At 50.7% G+C, this 16,439-nt stretch overlaps 1 protein-coding gene across 1 annotated transcript in view; it reads right to left on the bottom strand.

Annotated features, from left to right (window-relative positions):
- The window catches only part of SRRM4 (serine/arginine repetitive matrix 4), a gene marked incomplete at both ends in the record, with an annotated part of 45,337 nt that overhangs the window by 13,349 nt on the left and 15,549 nt on the right, over positions 1–16,439 (bottom strand). The window contains 7 exons of the mRNA XM_082491877.1: positions 415–577; positions 1,645–1,743; positions 4,693–4,743; positions 5,456–5,482; positions 7,186–7,257; positions 7,637–7,720; positions 10,121–10,264. Coding sequence (XP_082348003.1) covers positions 415–577; positions 1,645–1,743; positions 4,693–4,743; positions 5,456–5,482; positions 7,186–7,257; positions 7,637–7,720; positions 10,121–10,264 — 640 coding nt within the window. The remainder of the gene's footprint in view (positions 1–414; positions 578–1,644; positions 1,744–4,692; positions 4,744–5,455; positions 5,483–7,185; positions 7,258–7,636; positions 7,721–10,120; positions 10,265–16,439) is intronic.

The following is a 16,439-nucleotide window of genomic DNA, read 5'->3' as shown; positions in this document are numbered from 1 at the left end:
AATGTTTCTTTTATATATGTTTGATTCCCTTTCTTCCCCTGAAGGACTAAACTTTTGGACATGAAGACCAGTGAATTAAGTTCACATCCAGCTGAGCAAGGACTGCATAACAAACACTTTCCTGTAAAATATCATTGCTGGAGGCCACTTTTTTTGTTAAATGTCCTCAATTTATTATTCATAGGCTAAAGCCTTTGCAAATTTTTCCCCTCTCCAGCCCCACCCTTGACGTGAAAGTGCTGAAAGAAGGAATGACTTTCAATACATTGGAGAACAGCACCATTAATAAATAATACAGCTTTAACCAACTTTGTCTAATGTTGCTATAATTGAGTTATAAAAATTTCATATCAAATTTCTTGCCCAGATTCCTGTGGCTAGTTCAAGCAAAGAAGGACAGTGTGTAATACTTACTACTTCCTTAGGAGACAGGAAGCTGTAGAACGGGAGAGTTTGGCTGGCTTTTTGGCTGGCCTGAACCTCTGCAGAGGAGCTTTGCTTTGCCGTGATCTTTGAATGGTGCTGGGAGTGTCTTCGCCGTGTTTTACGCCCTTCCTCCCGAGACCTGGCTCTGTGCCTCCAGAAGACATGAACAGCCAAACCGTTATTCCTCAGTATTACGGTAGTGCCCATTACCAGCTCCATACAAACCCTTGGCAACTCTGTGATAGACCACTTGTGGGAGAAGGTCTTCCACATGACTGCTCTGGAGCCATGATGGAGAGAAAAGGGATATTTTGCTTATCTAGTGTTCGGCTGGTTGTGGGTTTGTTTTTTTTTTTTTTTACTATTTTGTATCCAAGCTTTGGACCTTAACCTCAAATTTCAGCTCTGGTTCATAATTTTATGGTGGCTCAAGGCAAACCATACTTTCACACAGCCTTGAATGTCCCTATGGTGATACACCTCCAAGGGAAGACATGCTCTGCTCTTGCATGAACACCCCTCCAATTACTGACTGCATTCCTTCCCCCGCTGATCACCAGCTTTTCAGAGAAAATTCCCGGCAGTTAGGAGGAGTGAAGTGGGAGAGCAGGGGTGGTTTGTTCATACAATCAAGTGCTTTCAGAAAACGTGAAACATGAACTCATGATGAGTATAAACTATGCGACTTGATATTGCAGTGATGCCGAATCTAGCACCAGCATCCACTTAGCTGGCCCCAGGATGCATCTGTCATCCACAGGACTGAGATTTTAATCAGGTCAAAGACAGTGGCTATAGAATGCCATGGGCAAATATATTTCTATTGCTAAGACCAGGTTTAAGGGTTTGCTGGGACATCAGCAGTACAGAGCCCTTGGGCTGGGGAAGGGGGACTAGGCTGGAATCAGCTGTCATGGGCTGATCATCAGCCATGGGGATTAGAAGTGACTGCTGTACCAAAAAGCTGCAGCCACTGCTCCTTGAGCCAAAACCTTTCTATGGCAGAGACCACAAGAAACTCAACTGCCGGTATGTGACATAACTACATAACTACTACCACAATCAGACGCGGCTCTGCAGAGAGGTTGGGGGGAGGGGGGGGGGGGGGGGGGGGGAGGTGTGGGGGGTGTGGTGGTGTCACACAAGCTATTGCAGTCACATCCTTGAGCCCACTGGGAAGTGTTGCAGGACACCCAGCTCAGGGAGCAGTGACATTACCTTCTTCGACAGCTGGGGGAGTGGGAGTCTGAGCTCTCTGAGCGAGAGTGGCAGTTGCGGTGATGATGGCGATGAGATTTCCGGGTGCGCCCACGGGAGCTTTAAGAAGCAGAGAGGAAAACCACCATTAGGCTCGCAGGCTGGGGGCCACACAAGAGCCAGCAGCTGGAGGCTGAAGTCAATAACATTCAAATCAAAAGCTCTGTATTTTAAACCAAAGTGAGTGGTGTATGAAACGTTGCGCAGGACACCAGGGCATGAGAAATTCTCCATCCCTTCATCGCTACTCTGACATCAAGGCAAACCATCTCACCAAGAACCATGCTAGCATTTTAACTACAAGCTGTTAGGTTGGCTCAGTAGCCCGCTGGGGGAAGGAAGACCTGTGGACTAGCATGCAGGAGCGCAGCAGGCAGCACCAATCCTTTCTGCTTTCAAGACCTTAAAGAGCCATGTGCTTGCCCTTCATCCAGCGCTCTACCCTAGGACAGCCAGGGACCTTCCCATTGCTGAGCACCATCCCTCTGGGCAACCCATCACAAAGTTCCAACCCTCCCATTCCTCACTCCAACCCTCTCTGTAGCGCAGGCTCCTTGTTAAAGAGCAGATGCAGAAGGACAGGCTCCAAATACAGCACACTCAGTACCATCCAGCCTTCCCTTTCTAGGTGGGGCGTCTAGCCAGTCCTATGGGCAGCTCTTATGGTTGCTACATAAACATACAACTTCCCTAACTGCAGCCTGCACTACGCACGGTTCCTACGTGAGGGGCAGGACCATTTTACCTGGCTTCTTATAGGTGTCCAGTCACTACTGCTCCCTTTTCCTACAGGGACAGAGGACAGTTACCAGCAAACTGTGCACACAGGGGCCCACGTTCCATGCCCTGCTGTGCTTATTTTGCTCCATTGAGGCTATTACTGATGGATTACCCGATCCTATTACTGAAGGGCTGTTGTTGCCTGTGCCGACAGCTGAAGTCTGGCACGCAGGCAGCAGGGTGATGTGGGTGGCAGGCTACCTGTCACCTTCTGTGCCCATTCCCTCTCATCACTGCCCGCCACAGCAGTTGTTTTAGATCTGGTAATGTAACTGCTTAGGCTGGCATCGCTGTGCCAGCGGGCAAAGCTAATGAGGGGTGAGCTGGCGGGAACAGTCTGGTTTCATGACCACGCTACACCACTCACTGACAGCACTAATCCAACCTGCTTGGACAGCATTTAGCAATTTGCCACTATAAAAACTCAGCAGATCAATTGCTTGAGAACAGCATCTCCTTTAAGACAAAAGGGCAGCCTCCAGGGCAATCGCTTGAACTCTGCCTGGCTGTTATCTCTGATGCTTTTCAAACCTATGATTATATTTTTAAAAACTTCCCATTTTGGGATCCTCCTTCCTTATTTCCATGCAGCTGAAATCAGCAACACTGAACATCTCTCCCTCACATGGTGGATTTGTATGAAAATCTCCACATTTGCTCTTTACACTCTGCATCAGTCCCTCCAGTTTAACAGTTTTCCCTTTCTGCAGGAGGAAAAACTGGTCCTGTATGATTTAGATAACCAGTAGCTCAACACAAAGATAAGCCAAAGCAACGTGATTATACAAAAATCCTGATCGCAGATGGCTCATGGGATCTATCTGATCCACACCCAGGAGCAATAAGAAGGTTTGCAGAAACCGGCAGTGGCTCAGCTCTGATTTGCGAGCTGAGGGCTAAAACGCCTTGCCTGGTTTATCCCCGAAGACCAATTCTAGCAGCTCTTGTTCCCCCAGGTCAGTGCATACCAGCAGGGCATCTGATCTTTGTTTTAACCACACCGGTAGGCTACTGCATACTGGCCAGTACTACATTGGGTTGATGAGGTGCCTGCTTTTACCGGTAACATGGGAATCCTCAGTTTTGCCAGTGTGATTTCTGGGTGCATAGCAGCCCAGTTTGGGCGGGGGGGGGGGGGAGTGGCTGTGCTACTGAACATGCAGAAATCAGAAAAGGAGATGGGCTTTCTGCATGCTACAGAGATGGCCTGGGCAGGCAACACAATATGCTCTGCACCTCATGGATTCCCAATATCTTCAGTCCTAACACATACTGAGGCGACACTGGCAGTGACAGGGGTTATTGTCCCTCTGCCTCCTTTCTGCCTGAGAGCTAAAAGTTGCATTGGGAAGAATTAAAGGGCAGGTCCTACTAATAACAAACAAACCAGCAGATTTCCATCTGCTAACTCAGTTTCTGCCTCTAGTAGGGTATCCCGAGTCCCAGCAGAGCCAACCAGGGGTTTGGTGCCCAGAGTTCAGCCCCAGAACAATTTCCTTGCTCTAAAAGCAGGTAAGAAACCACAAATTGCAACTCCAAGAAGACAGAGAAGGAAGTGAAAAACAGAGGAGGCTTACAGGCCTTCCGGCCAGCCCTGAGGAACCACATTTTATACTATACCCCTTGATTGTCTGCCCCACAGGGCAAGGACTGTGCTCTGCTAACGCTCCAGGGCAGATGGGAACCTCAACCCCAGATTTTTACAGCTTCCATCACTTCCAAACAGGCCCTTTTCTTCCCTAGCCCCCATTCAGACACTTGGTTGTATACTATATCATGAGTAGCCCCAACTGTAACCTCCAAGAGTATCAAAGAAGGAGGAGCTAAAACCCTTCTCGGTAAGCATGCCAGCCTGATCTTTGGACAGTGGAGGCTGTGGGGCCCTGCACTCTGCAGATTTGAGTTCATCCTCTTACGCTGCCCTCACCAGAAAAGCTGGAGTCTCTGCTCAGGGCTGGATGAACAAGACACTGTACACCCCTGTGAGATACAAAGAAAGTACTGAATGAGGTGGCACAAAAAAAGAGGGAGAAGAAAGATCTCCAATTTCTACAAACCCTTTCCCATTCCAGCGAAACCAGAATTGCCGGTTTTAGCTGTAAAATAATCCTGAGAATTGCTTAGGGTTGCACAGCCAGCGTTAGCTCTGGGGGACCCACCACACCAAGCACTTCCCAGCCCTGGAGCTCTGTGCAGGCAGAGCAGGGAACACCGTGAATCACTACTTACTGTTTTTTGTGTTTTCTTTCTTCCTTTCTCTTACTTTTGGGGCTTGAAGAACTAAATAAGAAATGGCTAATTAATTCAGAGATTTCTGTTCTGATAAAGAGCTGCACAATCACACATCAATGTTACAGCTAGATTGCCCAAGAGCGTGCAATAAAAGTGAAAAGGATTAATGATTCTGCCTCAGCACAGGGGGTCCGAGTGCCTGCTGACAAATCTAGCTCACGCGCTGGGCCAAAAAGGATCCTTAAATGGATCAACCATCCTGGTGGCTTTGTGTTTTCCCGTAGAAGAGATGAATACTTCTTGTTGTTGTACACACATGCTAGAATCAGGAGAGTTCTTCCAGTACACACCTGGAAAGCCACTGACTCTGAATGTTTCAAAGGTGGGCAGTGCTGGGGGATGCCATACTGTTTGCAAACAAAACCACAAAAGAAATGAAGACTCAAGATGCAGGACCGATGCAACATGGGTGAGGTTGCCAGGGGCTAGGTTATACCAAGAGGTCTTTTCCAGTTATGGGCTTGATTGCACAGGTTGGGCTGAAGACCTGATTCCTGTGGGGGTTGAGGAATGCATAAGGCTGAATAGGGAGAGGGTAGCCCCAGGCCCGTAGAGGATGGAGGGAGCCGAGGGGATTACACAAGGAGACACAGAAGAAAAGTATCTTCTGCCTCTACCCAGTGAGCATCAACCTTGTGAAATCTTGAAGAGACCATTAAACTCATATTTCTAAGGGACCACCCACTCTTGGTCAACTTACCTGTGTCTTCTCTTCTTTGAAGATAACCTGCAAGACACAAATATGGACATTGAATACAGGATCTCACAAAATTGGAAATTTGAATCAGAGACAATGTGGTTAGGCCCAGCGTTAGACTGTGCACTGTGAGAAGACCTCATGTATCAGGTGGGCAGAACAGGCCAGGCCCTCCTTTAGCCAGCTGGCAAGGAGGTAGTGAGAAGTGCTGGAGTGGTAGAAGTGACTAGCACACTCTACAAATAGTTGAGATTATGATCCTCAGAATAACACATCTATAGATACCAGATACATCCCCTGTCCCTGGTGGGTCCCTTTTCTCTGTTACTGCCTCCACAGTTTTGCACTGCATTTAGTTTGAGGGGGCAGAGGCGAGTCCAGTCCATGGGTTTCTGTATGAAGGACCAAATAGCAGTCAAAGGAAGAATCATTTCTGTATAACTCCAGAGAAGCCCCCCAGCCAAACCAGCGTAATGCTTCTGTCTTTCCTCCTGAATCATCCCTGGGATGACACAGGAGCCACCACGGTGGTGGGCTTCGTAGAAAGCCCTGAGAGCACGGAGGACACTCTTCCTTGCAGCAAGGCCTGGCCCCAGTATGCTGCACAGCCCACTGCGTCCCATCTCAGCTCGGAGCACAGCATCCTGCAGAAGACATGGCCTGAAGTCCTGCCTAGAGGGGCTGTGAGACTGCCTGTGCCAAGGCCAGTTGGGATCTGCAGGTGAGGTGGTCCCAGCTGTCCGGAAACAACCTCCATTGGTCACTGATGCTTAATGGTTTAGCATCCTGCATTTTGGGACCAGCTACAGCTTATCCTTGGCTTGCAGGGTCATAAATGGGTACTAAAGGTTCAAAGCCAAGGAGCGTCTGACCCAGGACTGCTGTCAGAAGATGGCATCCATAAAATAGCATAAGACTCCCTCCTTGGGAAGGAAGTATTTTAAAGGAGTTTCTATATCCTTGTCTCTCCTCCTCTCTCCCTCTTTAACAGTCAAGCTCAACTTTTCACTGTTATCCGTTTTTGGTAGCTTCTCTCTTTGGTTCAATATACTGTAAATACATGAAATTTCCAAGGGAGATAGCATCCGCTGTTCTCCTCAAATATTGGTTTAACAGTTGAGAGAAACCAGTGAAATATTTGCGATTTTAAAATTTAATCATGCTTTTAAAATTAAAAATGGGCTTCAGAAGGGGAATGTGGAAGCAGTCACCCAGGGCTGGGAGGGAAGACCAAGATGTGGATGTGGGGAGCTGGTGTGAACCTTTTCCTGGTCCAAATGCTGACACTTTCTGTGGGCTGGGGGAGAAGGGAAAGGGACCACTGCAAGCCTGAGCGCCGATCCCATTGGCGTCCCAGAGGATGGGAGCCATGAGGAATGGGACAGCAAGGGCAGCAAGCGGCGGCTCTGCAGACCTCTACGCTGATTTGGCTCATCTGCCTCTTCCCCCACACCCCGACAGCCCATATCTCAGTTTGCACTGGGTGTGCACTTCATTTCATACCCCCCTTGCCTAGAGGGACACCAACTCTGCCTCTCCTCAGCTATCCGGCTTTCACCTCTCCGTGGGGCCCTGCCCTCTGGGCAGCCATTATTAAGAGTCAGACCTTTGACGCCTCTCTCTGCCTCCTGCGCTGGGCAGTAATGTCTTCCACCTTTTGTCCAAACCCCACCTGCCCCCCAGTAGTTGCTGCCAGCAGGGAATTACATTTTCAAGGGAAAAAAAAAAAATACCTGTTTCTTTTTCGCTTCTTGGAGCTTTTCTTCTTCTTCTTCTTCACAGGCGAGGGGCTGTAGGAGTGAGACCTGAGGAGGCAGGGGTAGGGGGGTGCGGGGGGTGGGGTGGGGGGGGTTACGTTAGGGACCGGAGGGCTTGCCCACAACCCTCCCTGGCCACCCCAACCCTTACCCGGCCACCAAGGGCATCTCCCCATGGTGGAGAGGGGCCAGGGGTGCCCAGAGCCCCCCAGGACAGGCTGTGGGGTGAGCCCCAGCCTGGCTTCTGCCACCCTGAGGGGGGGCAAGAAAATGGCGGTGCATTCCTGGGCCTGTGGAACCTCTGGCCCCTCATACCTCCCTGTAGGTTATCCAGCCTCCATTTTACGCTGGATTTCGCCACACACAAACACACAGCCAATGGCTGCCTGTACCCTCCTGCCCCACACGCTGCCCTGGCTGCCCTTACCTCCTTCGCTTCTTGCGACCAGATTTCTTCTTCTTCTTCTTCACCCGGGGTGGTGGCAGTGCCCGCTCCTCATCACATGAGGGGCTGAAGAAGGGGGAAAAACAACAACAAAAAAATTTAAAATAATAAAAACATGCCTGAATCAGCTCACACGGGACTGCTGTCCCCCATTTGCTGCCATCACCACCTCAGGGACATCAAGGGCAGAGAGATACATTCCCATGGTGGACCCAGGGTGCAGGCGAGTGCCTAATTACCCTCTAATGAATAATTTGGTCACAGTTTAAATGAAGTGTCTCCTCCATGGGTTTAATGGAGATATAATGAGACAGCTACTGTACGCCATGGTGAAGCCAGCTGATTATTTAAAACATGTTTGCTTAGGTTAACGACTCCGTAACAGATTTATAGGTTTCGTTGCTCTTTGTAAATATGCTTTAAATAATTAATTGGCATTTAATTTGCATACAATAATTATCGCAAACAGATGCATCTAACTAATAAAAGACTTGGCATATGTTAAATAGCAATTGATTAGAAATATATATATATTTATTGAGATGGTATAGTAGTTTAATGAGATATGCATCTCTTACACAGTTGTTAAACCTTGGGGAAAAAAAAAAAAAAACTCCTGTAAATTAATTTCTTTTTTAAACATATGATGCCAAATTGGGTTGTGTTTCAAAGAAAAGCAAATACCATGGTTAAATTAATTCAGAGCACTGGGCTGAAAATATATCAGGTACTCTGCAGCTACTCGTTAACCAAAGCAAATGGTCATAAAGATGGGGGCAGCCTGTGGATCCCCATATTGATCCCCAAATCCGCCTATAGATCCCCAAATAAATCCCCAGATCTGTCTGTGGGTCCATCAATGGCTCTGGGACCGAGGTTTGTGGGGGGCTCAGCCAGCTCCCCAGGCCTCCTGCAAAATCACTGTTGGAAATAAGGGTGCTCTTTTTTTGCCTCCTTTCCCCCCACTTCTGCCCTGCCAGAATGTGTGAAGGCAGCCCCCTCTTTGGAAAACACTGTGGGATCTTCACTGTGGAAACAGGCCAAAAATTAAGCAGCTTTCTGCAGAAAGAACAAACGTTATCATTAATGAAAGTCCTAACGCAGAGCCAACATCACTTTAGGAGGAGACACTCAAGTTCCACAGCCCCCCAACACTTGCTCACCTGGGACTAGCAAAATTTGCTACTAGCAAAATTACACTATCATAAAAAGCCAATTGCTTAGTGCTTTTAGTATATTTTTAAAAATTGCTCTGCGAAATGAAACTGTACACTAATGCTTCAGTTGTGAACTGTGAATAACTGTGCTGAGTGCTTCTGGTTCAGCAAATGAGGTGCAACCACACTGTGGCCTCGAGAAGCACCCAAATACTCCTCTCTTTCTCCTCCCAAGGATTTGACCAACCAGTAGAATCATATCATGGCGTATGACAGACACACTTCAGGCTTGGTAGGTCTTTTTTTCTGCATTAAGGTAGAAGAAATGTCTTTTCCAAGAGCAGCTCATTGTCACTAAGCTCAGACACCTGCCCAAAGCCACCCTAAAGACCTGAACAAGGGACCTGAACACCCACCTCAGTTACCAGCGTGCTGGATCCCAGCTCCCAGGTGCTTTCCCCTAGCACAGAATTTTCTTCCCCCCCCCCCCCAGCAAACGGGTCTGGATGCATCTCAGCCCCCCCTCGCCCAGGGCCATGGCCAGGCACTGCCAGGGCCAAGGGAGAGCGGGGAGAAACCTCTGTGCCGTATAGCCACAGGCTGTTTCCGTACAGCCCTTCGCCCTCTTGCAAGATAAAGCCTTTTGTCTTTGATGTGGAAGCTTTCTCCCTGTGCTGATCCGATTTTAATTGTTTCTCCACGATTGTAATCAAAGTCTAATTAAAAATACGCTTTAGATTATTGTTCCGGTTAGCCTGAAATCTGAAGATATGAAATGTGCTTTCTTGCTCTTTCTTTCCAGCATCTTTAACCAAACGGCGAGGCTTTAGTCCCAGAGACAGTTTAGCAGGCAGGGCTCAGAGACCCTAGGTGCTTCTTTTACAATGTTCAATTCATTTTTCCCCTCTCAAGTTGTCAGGGGCTAATGATGAACTGATAATGAAGCTGTGTCCTAATGAAGCCAATGCTGCTGGTCTGATCTAGGCGTGGGGAGAGGGAAATTGCCGAGAGCGATGCCCAGCCAGAGGGTACCCCATGGACCTGGTGGCACATAGGGATGCCAGCAGGTTGCCTGTCTTCCAGCCAGGATTACTTGCCATGGGGCTGTAAGAGCAAGACGTGGAGTAGAGGTGAACTACAGATACAAACATGCACAGGGATTTCATGCAATTACATAAATTTGCTGTACACTCCCACAGTCATTTAACCCATCCCCAGCTCTCACGGGCCCCCGGAGGGGCTGAGTAAAGTCACAGACACCTCCTCTGCCATCCCCCTGCTTCAGGGTGACCCCGCTCGCAGCTCCTACCTGCGTGAACTGCAGCGAGCGTGGTCTCGTCTCTCCGTCCCTTTCGCACAGCCGTTGGTGGTGGAGGCCTCCCTGACTGCACGGCCACTCAGCTTTTCGGGACGTCTGTCCTCCGCAGGGTACGGCAGGCAGCTGAGGGTCCCGCTGCAGGAAGCACAGGAAAGAGAGGGAGCAATAAAGAGTTGTCCTTACAGCTGGACTCTTTTGCTGAAGGATTCCCATGTACTGGAGAATCCCCTTTCCTTTCCACGGGCAGGACCTGTGCTGCTGTGAAGGAGAGCTGCAGGTTGCTCTCAGGGCTCCTGAGCCCACAGCACGCAGCCCCACAGTGGGAAATGGTCCCATTTCCAAGCCAAGCTGCTCCCCAGCGTGGGCATGCTGCGCTTGGCTTTCGGCCAGAGATGCCACAAGATAGTCGGACTTGATGATCTTAAAGGTCGCTTCCAACCTAGACAATTCTATGACTCTAAGCATCATGCAGCCGAGGAGCAACCAGACCACCCCATACTGCAGGGACAGCACAGTCTCTGGGTCCGATGCGATGGCAAGGGGCAATGGTAGCTAGCCAGACCAGCACCCCCAGACACCTTCCTCTACATCGTGGGTTTTAGCTCACCAGCTCTGTAGAGACAGCACTGGTCTTGCGCTCTGGTAGAAAAAAAATCTTCTGTATTTCAAATGCCATTCCCCATACCTGGTATTGTATTGCCAATACCTCGCCAGGTGTGCTCATCCTGTCCCCCTTGCCACCACTCAGGCAGAAGCAAAGCTTTAGCAGCCAGAAGATAGCCTTCCTCCTTGCTCCTACAAATAGGGTGCTGGGCCAGTAAACACACCTGGTCCTAGTGAAAGCACAAACTGGAGAACCTGGGAGAGCCCATCAGAGCTAAGGGGAACCACCTGGGCCAGGCAGGTGCCTGCCAGAGCCCTGGGGAGACCGTAAGAGTTGGTGAGGAGCAGAGCCAGGGCAGGGAAAGCCTGAGATGAGACATCTCCAAGAAACACCAGGACTTGGGCAGGGCAAGCTCCAATGGAGAAAAGAATGCAAACAGAGAAAACAAACCCGAGCTCGGACACTCGGGAGGAAAGTAAATAGGTTTTCAGGCCCCGCAGAGGTTTATTTCAAAGAACAGAAAGATTAATGGAAAGCCATAAGCCATACCCAGCAGGGGCACCAAGAATGCTATGGTTTTGGTGTCATCCAGAGTATTGTTTGAATAAATAAAGCAAGCATCGGCATGCCCAAGCCCGACCTGGCTGGGGGGGTGGGGGTGGAGGAATGATGGTGGGTTGGGCTCAACTGGCGGAGAAAGTGTCCCCATTTCTTCCCATTATCATTTTGAAGCCAATCTCAGGAACAGGCTCTGGGTGCTGCTTTGGGGTTTAGCTGTCCCCAGGTCAGCTCTTCAAGGTCCCACTGCTGCATCTGCCACACCACCCACCTTGTCCCTTTGCACACCAAAGCCTCCAGGCCACATGAACTCCCTGGAGCAGGGGGAGGCTGGTGTGTCCCCCTGCCAGCCCCACAGCGGCTCAGGGGTGCCAGGAAGGTGCTTTGGCTGCAGAGACTGTCACAGCCATCACACATGGGCTGTGGGGTCAGGAACAAGGGGCTGGGGCCAGGTGCATGCTGTACATCTGGAGGGTTAAATGGGGCCAAGAGGGTGGTTAAAGAGCAACGTGAAGCTAAAATGATGCTTTAGCCCCAGTTAGGCACGGCCAGAGGCTTGCACGCCTTGTGGAACACCCTGCTGCCTGCCCCAGCCATGAGCAGCACTTTTCAGGGCTGGAGTTGGCACAGGAGCACCTGCAGAAGGGTCACCCCTCTCTTTCCACCTGTGTTTTCTCTCTTAACAAGCTCCCACTTTCTCTAATAGCTGACTCCTTTTTGGAGCCCGTTTTGTAACGCCTGAACATTTAAGGATGTGCATCAGCCAAGTACAAGCGGCAGGGGTCAGCGGGGGGAAGCTGGGTGAAATATTTCTGGCCCAGGACATGCAGGAGGTGATGGTCCCTCTGGCTTTAAAAATGTATTACTCTGCTAGTAATAAAATCCCCCAAACATCTATGTTATTTTTAACCATCCGGGAAGCTACATGGTTAATTGCTTTCTTTGTGCAAGCTAATTAGCTTGTGGCCTTTCCCGAACCCCTTTTAAGAACAGCCTTCTGAGGCTCAATCATTAGGATCCATTAAAAATGTCCCCAAATTAATGACCTGTGCAAAGTCTGGGCTGGATCAGCTCCAGCAGCGGAAGCAGGAGGGTTCCTCCCCGGGCTGGCAGCATGCTGGAGCACTGCTGCCTCTCAGGAGGGACCTGGACACGGAGGGTAATGTCCCTCTTACCCCAGCCCCTGCTCCCACTAGTGGGATTTTGAAGTTCTGGGGTTAAAACATATTGGCCCTGAGGCAAGCAAGGACTCCCGTCCTGCAACACACTAGGAGCCATTTCTTCTGGGCTCGGAAGTAATTATTGATGGAAATAATTGTTCTCCAATCCCATCAAAGGCTGGCTTCAATTCAACCAAATGTTCTCCTCTGATGAACGCTTAGAGTCGCTAACACTCTAAACTGGCTGGTAATCCCCTTGCGTTAAGCTCCATAGGCATTGATTGAATATATATATAAAAACATATTTTTTATTTGTTGTCTTTCATGTCTTTCATGACTGATATAAAAGTGCTTGCAGTTTGGTGCAAACGATTACTGTGGCCTCAAAGGAGAGCATTATCACACCTTCCCCTGCCGGTCCTCTGCCTGCAGCAGAAAGGAAAAAGCCTCTGTGGGTGCTTTGCTGGAGCCGGCCCCAGGAGGGCAGTGAGGATGCTTGGGGCAGACGTGCTGCCCGCGGAGACATGTGCAGGAGCAGGCAGGAGGAAGAGGAGGCAGGAAGGATGCCCAGGGTTTGCCCTGCTGGGGGGCAACACTTCTCCACTATTGGAACGGGGACCGCAGCCTCTCTGCCCAACATATGGGTTGCATGTTTGCCCCTGAAGATGCGCTCCTGGCCACAGGTAGCTGCCCACCTGCCCTCCGAGTTTCTCCATTTCCATTAGACAACTTGATTGCTTGCACTCATTTTTCTTTTTTTCCCCCATGCAGAAATCCAGCCTATCCATCAGACCTGTCCAAAAGCAGCATCCCTGCTCCTGACGGGGAGACCCCACACAGCAGGGCACCCGCCAGGCTGCCTGCAGCCAGCTCACAGCAAAACATGCCCTACACAACCTCCCGCCATGGACGGCTCGCTTTGTCCCTTCCCTTTGCAGCATTCTGCAGTCCAGAAGGGGTTTTGGGGGCTCATGGCAATTTTTTTGCCAGCTTTTCAATGGCTGGAAGGGAAGCAGCAGGCACGCAGGGCTCTTGTCTCTCCCACCAGCCCAAGCCTTTCACTGCTTTTCACAACCCAGCCAGCCCATCTCTGCATTTTGGTATCAGATTTGGGATCTACCATGTTTTTCTTCCCTAACGTGTCAACTGTGTTGACAGCAGAGGGAAATGATGTATTGCTACCCTAATAGATATGATGCAGAAAAGGTCACTGGTGGGAAAGAACCCAAATATTCCTAATTTGAGGAGGGGTGAAACCACCATAAAACCCTATAGCCATTTGGAGGATAGTGGGGCACGCGATGGCAGCCCGGCTGCGAGGTGAGGGGGTGTCCCTGTTTATCTTTGCAGACTGCCTGAACCACTTTCCACCAGCCTTTCCCAAAGCCATGTCACATTTCTGAATCCCACCGGGCTCCCTGCTGCTGGCAGTGCCCTGCAGAGCCCCAACGCCTGATGCCACCCCATCCTGTGTCCCTTTCCCTGGGGGGCTGGGGTGTCACCGCCAGTTTGTGGTGGCACCATGGAGGCCAGTTAACCAGGCTGCAGCCCCCACGCTCCATGGCGGATCCTTTTGGGACTGGACATCACTGTTTGCTGGGGAAGGTTAGAGAGTCACTGGTGGGCTCAGCAGGAGGCTTTTGCACCGGGTGTCATACCAGAGCACGTGGTGGCCGTGCACATGGGTGGCAGGATAAGGCCACTTCTCTGCAGAGGTCAAGGAAAACTCAAGACCGGGGAGGTGCCATGGGGCGTTTGCAAGACCTGGGAGATGTGCTGGGCTCAGCAAAGACCCCTCATGGACGTTGTTAAAGACACGCTCTGGCCTCTAGAGCTGTGGGTGAGCCCCACGGGTGGGTCCTGGGGGCTTGAATCCCCCCTGTTAGCCCCCCTGGGATTGCACTGCCCTTCCTGCCCACGGATAGATCCTGGCACCCTTCACAGAGGACGGGGCAAAGGCACAGGGTATTTGCGGCCTCAGGGAGCAGAGCTAACTCACAAACCATCCCCGTTCCTCCATCCCGGGCCGCCGCGCTCAGTGCCATGGCCAAGTGCCATCTCATCGGGCCATGAAATGTGGCACTCGGTGACACACGCTTCACCGAGAGCTGAGCCCAGCGACACCCGTCCCCCCAGGTCCTGCAGTGACATGCAGTCGGTGTGGGTTTGGTGTGCACTTGAAATCCTTGCGTGCTGGCGTCTCAGCGCTGCCGGGGTGGGCAGCTGCCCTCCCCTGCCTGCGGGCTCCCACGTCCCAGCTGAGCTCCTCTGCCCCGGCCCCACGGCGCTCTCCTGCCACAACGCTTTCATCAATCACGCTTTTCCCCTGCAGTAGCTCAGCTCCTCTGCTCGAGAGGAGAGAAGAGCAGACAAATTGCCTTCCTAGTGACCTTTCAGCTGCCAGACCCTGCCACGAGGCCATCTCTCCAACCTCGGCAGCATCGTCCCTTGCCTCTGCGGGATGCAGCCTGGCCGCAGCTTCTCTGCCCTTCCCAGCTGCTTTGCAAGCAGCGGCGTAAGCACGCTGGGGCTGGATTGTGCTAACCAACCCTTTTATTTTTATCATTTAGGTTACTTTGCACTCACAGCTGGGTTGGGTGCTGGACGCACAGCCTGGGCGGGAGCGTGTGCTGCAGGACACTTGGCCACACGCATGAGCACATTGGAGACCCCGAGCACTGACTGCTCTTGGCAGACCTGCACAGACAGCGTTTCTGAGCTCAGGACAGATTATTGGAAAGCCAGTACAGAAACTTTACTACCTTGCCCTTTTCAGCCCTGGCTGGCTCCATGTTCCCATCATCTCTACAGCCCCTGGTGAAAAGGTAGAAGCAGCTCCAGCCGCCTGGAGCCCAGAAGACGAAAAAGGTTAAAGCATCTCTGATGAGCCTATTAGTTGTGAATGTTTCAATGGCATTAATCCAATGATGGATGTCTCGCCTGGGGACTGGCAACATCAGCCCGTGCAAGGGCGCAGGTGTTCGTGGCAGGCGCACCGCCCCGAGGGGAAGCAGGAGGAACTCCTGTGCCCGCAGCCACTCACACCAGGGATGCTCTTGCCGCTTCTGAGTAACATGCAAAAAGTGACACGTGATTTAATATTGCATCTTCCCTCTCCTTTCCTCACCTGGAGGTTTTGGCTGCACAGGAGGGGGCAGGTGGCAGGTTGGGGTCCCCGCTCTCCCACATCCCCGTGGTTCTCTGCCACAGCCACCTCCGATGAGCCTCTGCCCTGGGCTCTTGGCCCCAGCAAGGGTGGGCTGAGCTGCTTGCAGCATTTCCTAAAATCCACCGCTTTCGGCTGAGAAGCCTTTTGGCACTGGCAAAATGACCCTTTTATTTTCTCTCTTGCTCTCCAGCTTCGCTCATCTGATTGAAAAAGAAATGGTCAAACTGTTCCTTTGTCCCAGGAGAGGGAGGGGGACAGAAAAGAAGGTTGTAAAGACATTGCCAAGCAAAAACTCCAGCAGATGTGTTTACGTAAAGCTCTTTGAAATATGCACTAAAAATACCTCTTCAAAATTAGGAGATGGGGAAAATTGTAAGTGCTTCCCACAAACACACACACAAACACCCCACGGCAGGTTCTTTCCCCACCTCATTCAAACCGTTATTATTAGTGCGGCAGGAGCCCTGCAGTTTGTTATTGAAAATTATAATAGCAAATCACTGAGATATTTTCCCTGATTACACAGACTCCTAGCCAGTTCAATTTTAATCTTCTCCCCGCTATTTTTTCCGTGCATCAGCAGAGGCACCAGCTGCAGAAAAGCGCGTGGTTTTCTTGAGGCAGTTTAAACACAGAAGAGAAATACAATTCCGTAATATACATTTTTCATCCAATTTTTGCCAGCCGTGACTCGCCTCCCCCTCCTGCTCCCGGGAACCCTGCGTCCTGCTGCAAGCCTGAATGCGGCAGTGGCTCCTTTTGCTTCTTGGACTCCAGAAACATTTAACGACCGCTCTTAGCACATCCTGGGCCAAAAAA

The sequence above is a fragment of the Vanellus vanellus genome (assembly GCF_965231255.1).
Source record: "Vanellus vanellus genome assembly, chromosome: 16".
NCBI classification, from domain to species: Eukaryota; Metazoa; Chordata; class Aves; order Charadriiformes; family Charadriidae; genus Vanellus; species Vanellus vanellus.
This window is presented reverse-complemented; position numbering and strand designations above follow the sequence as displayed.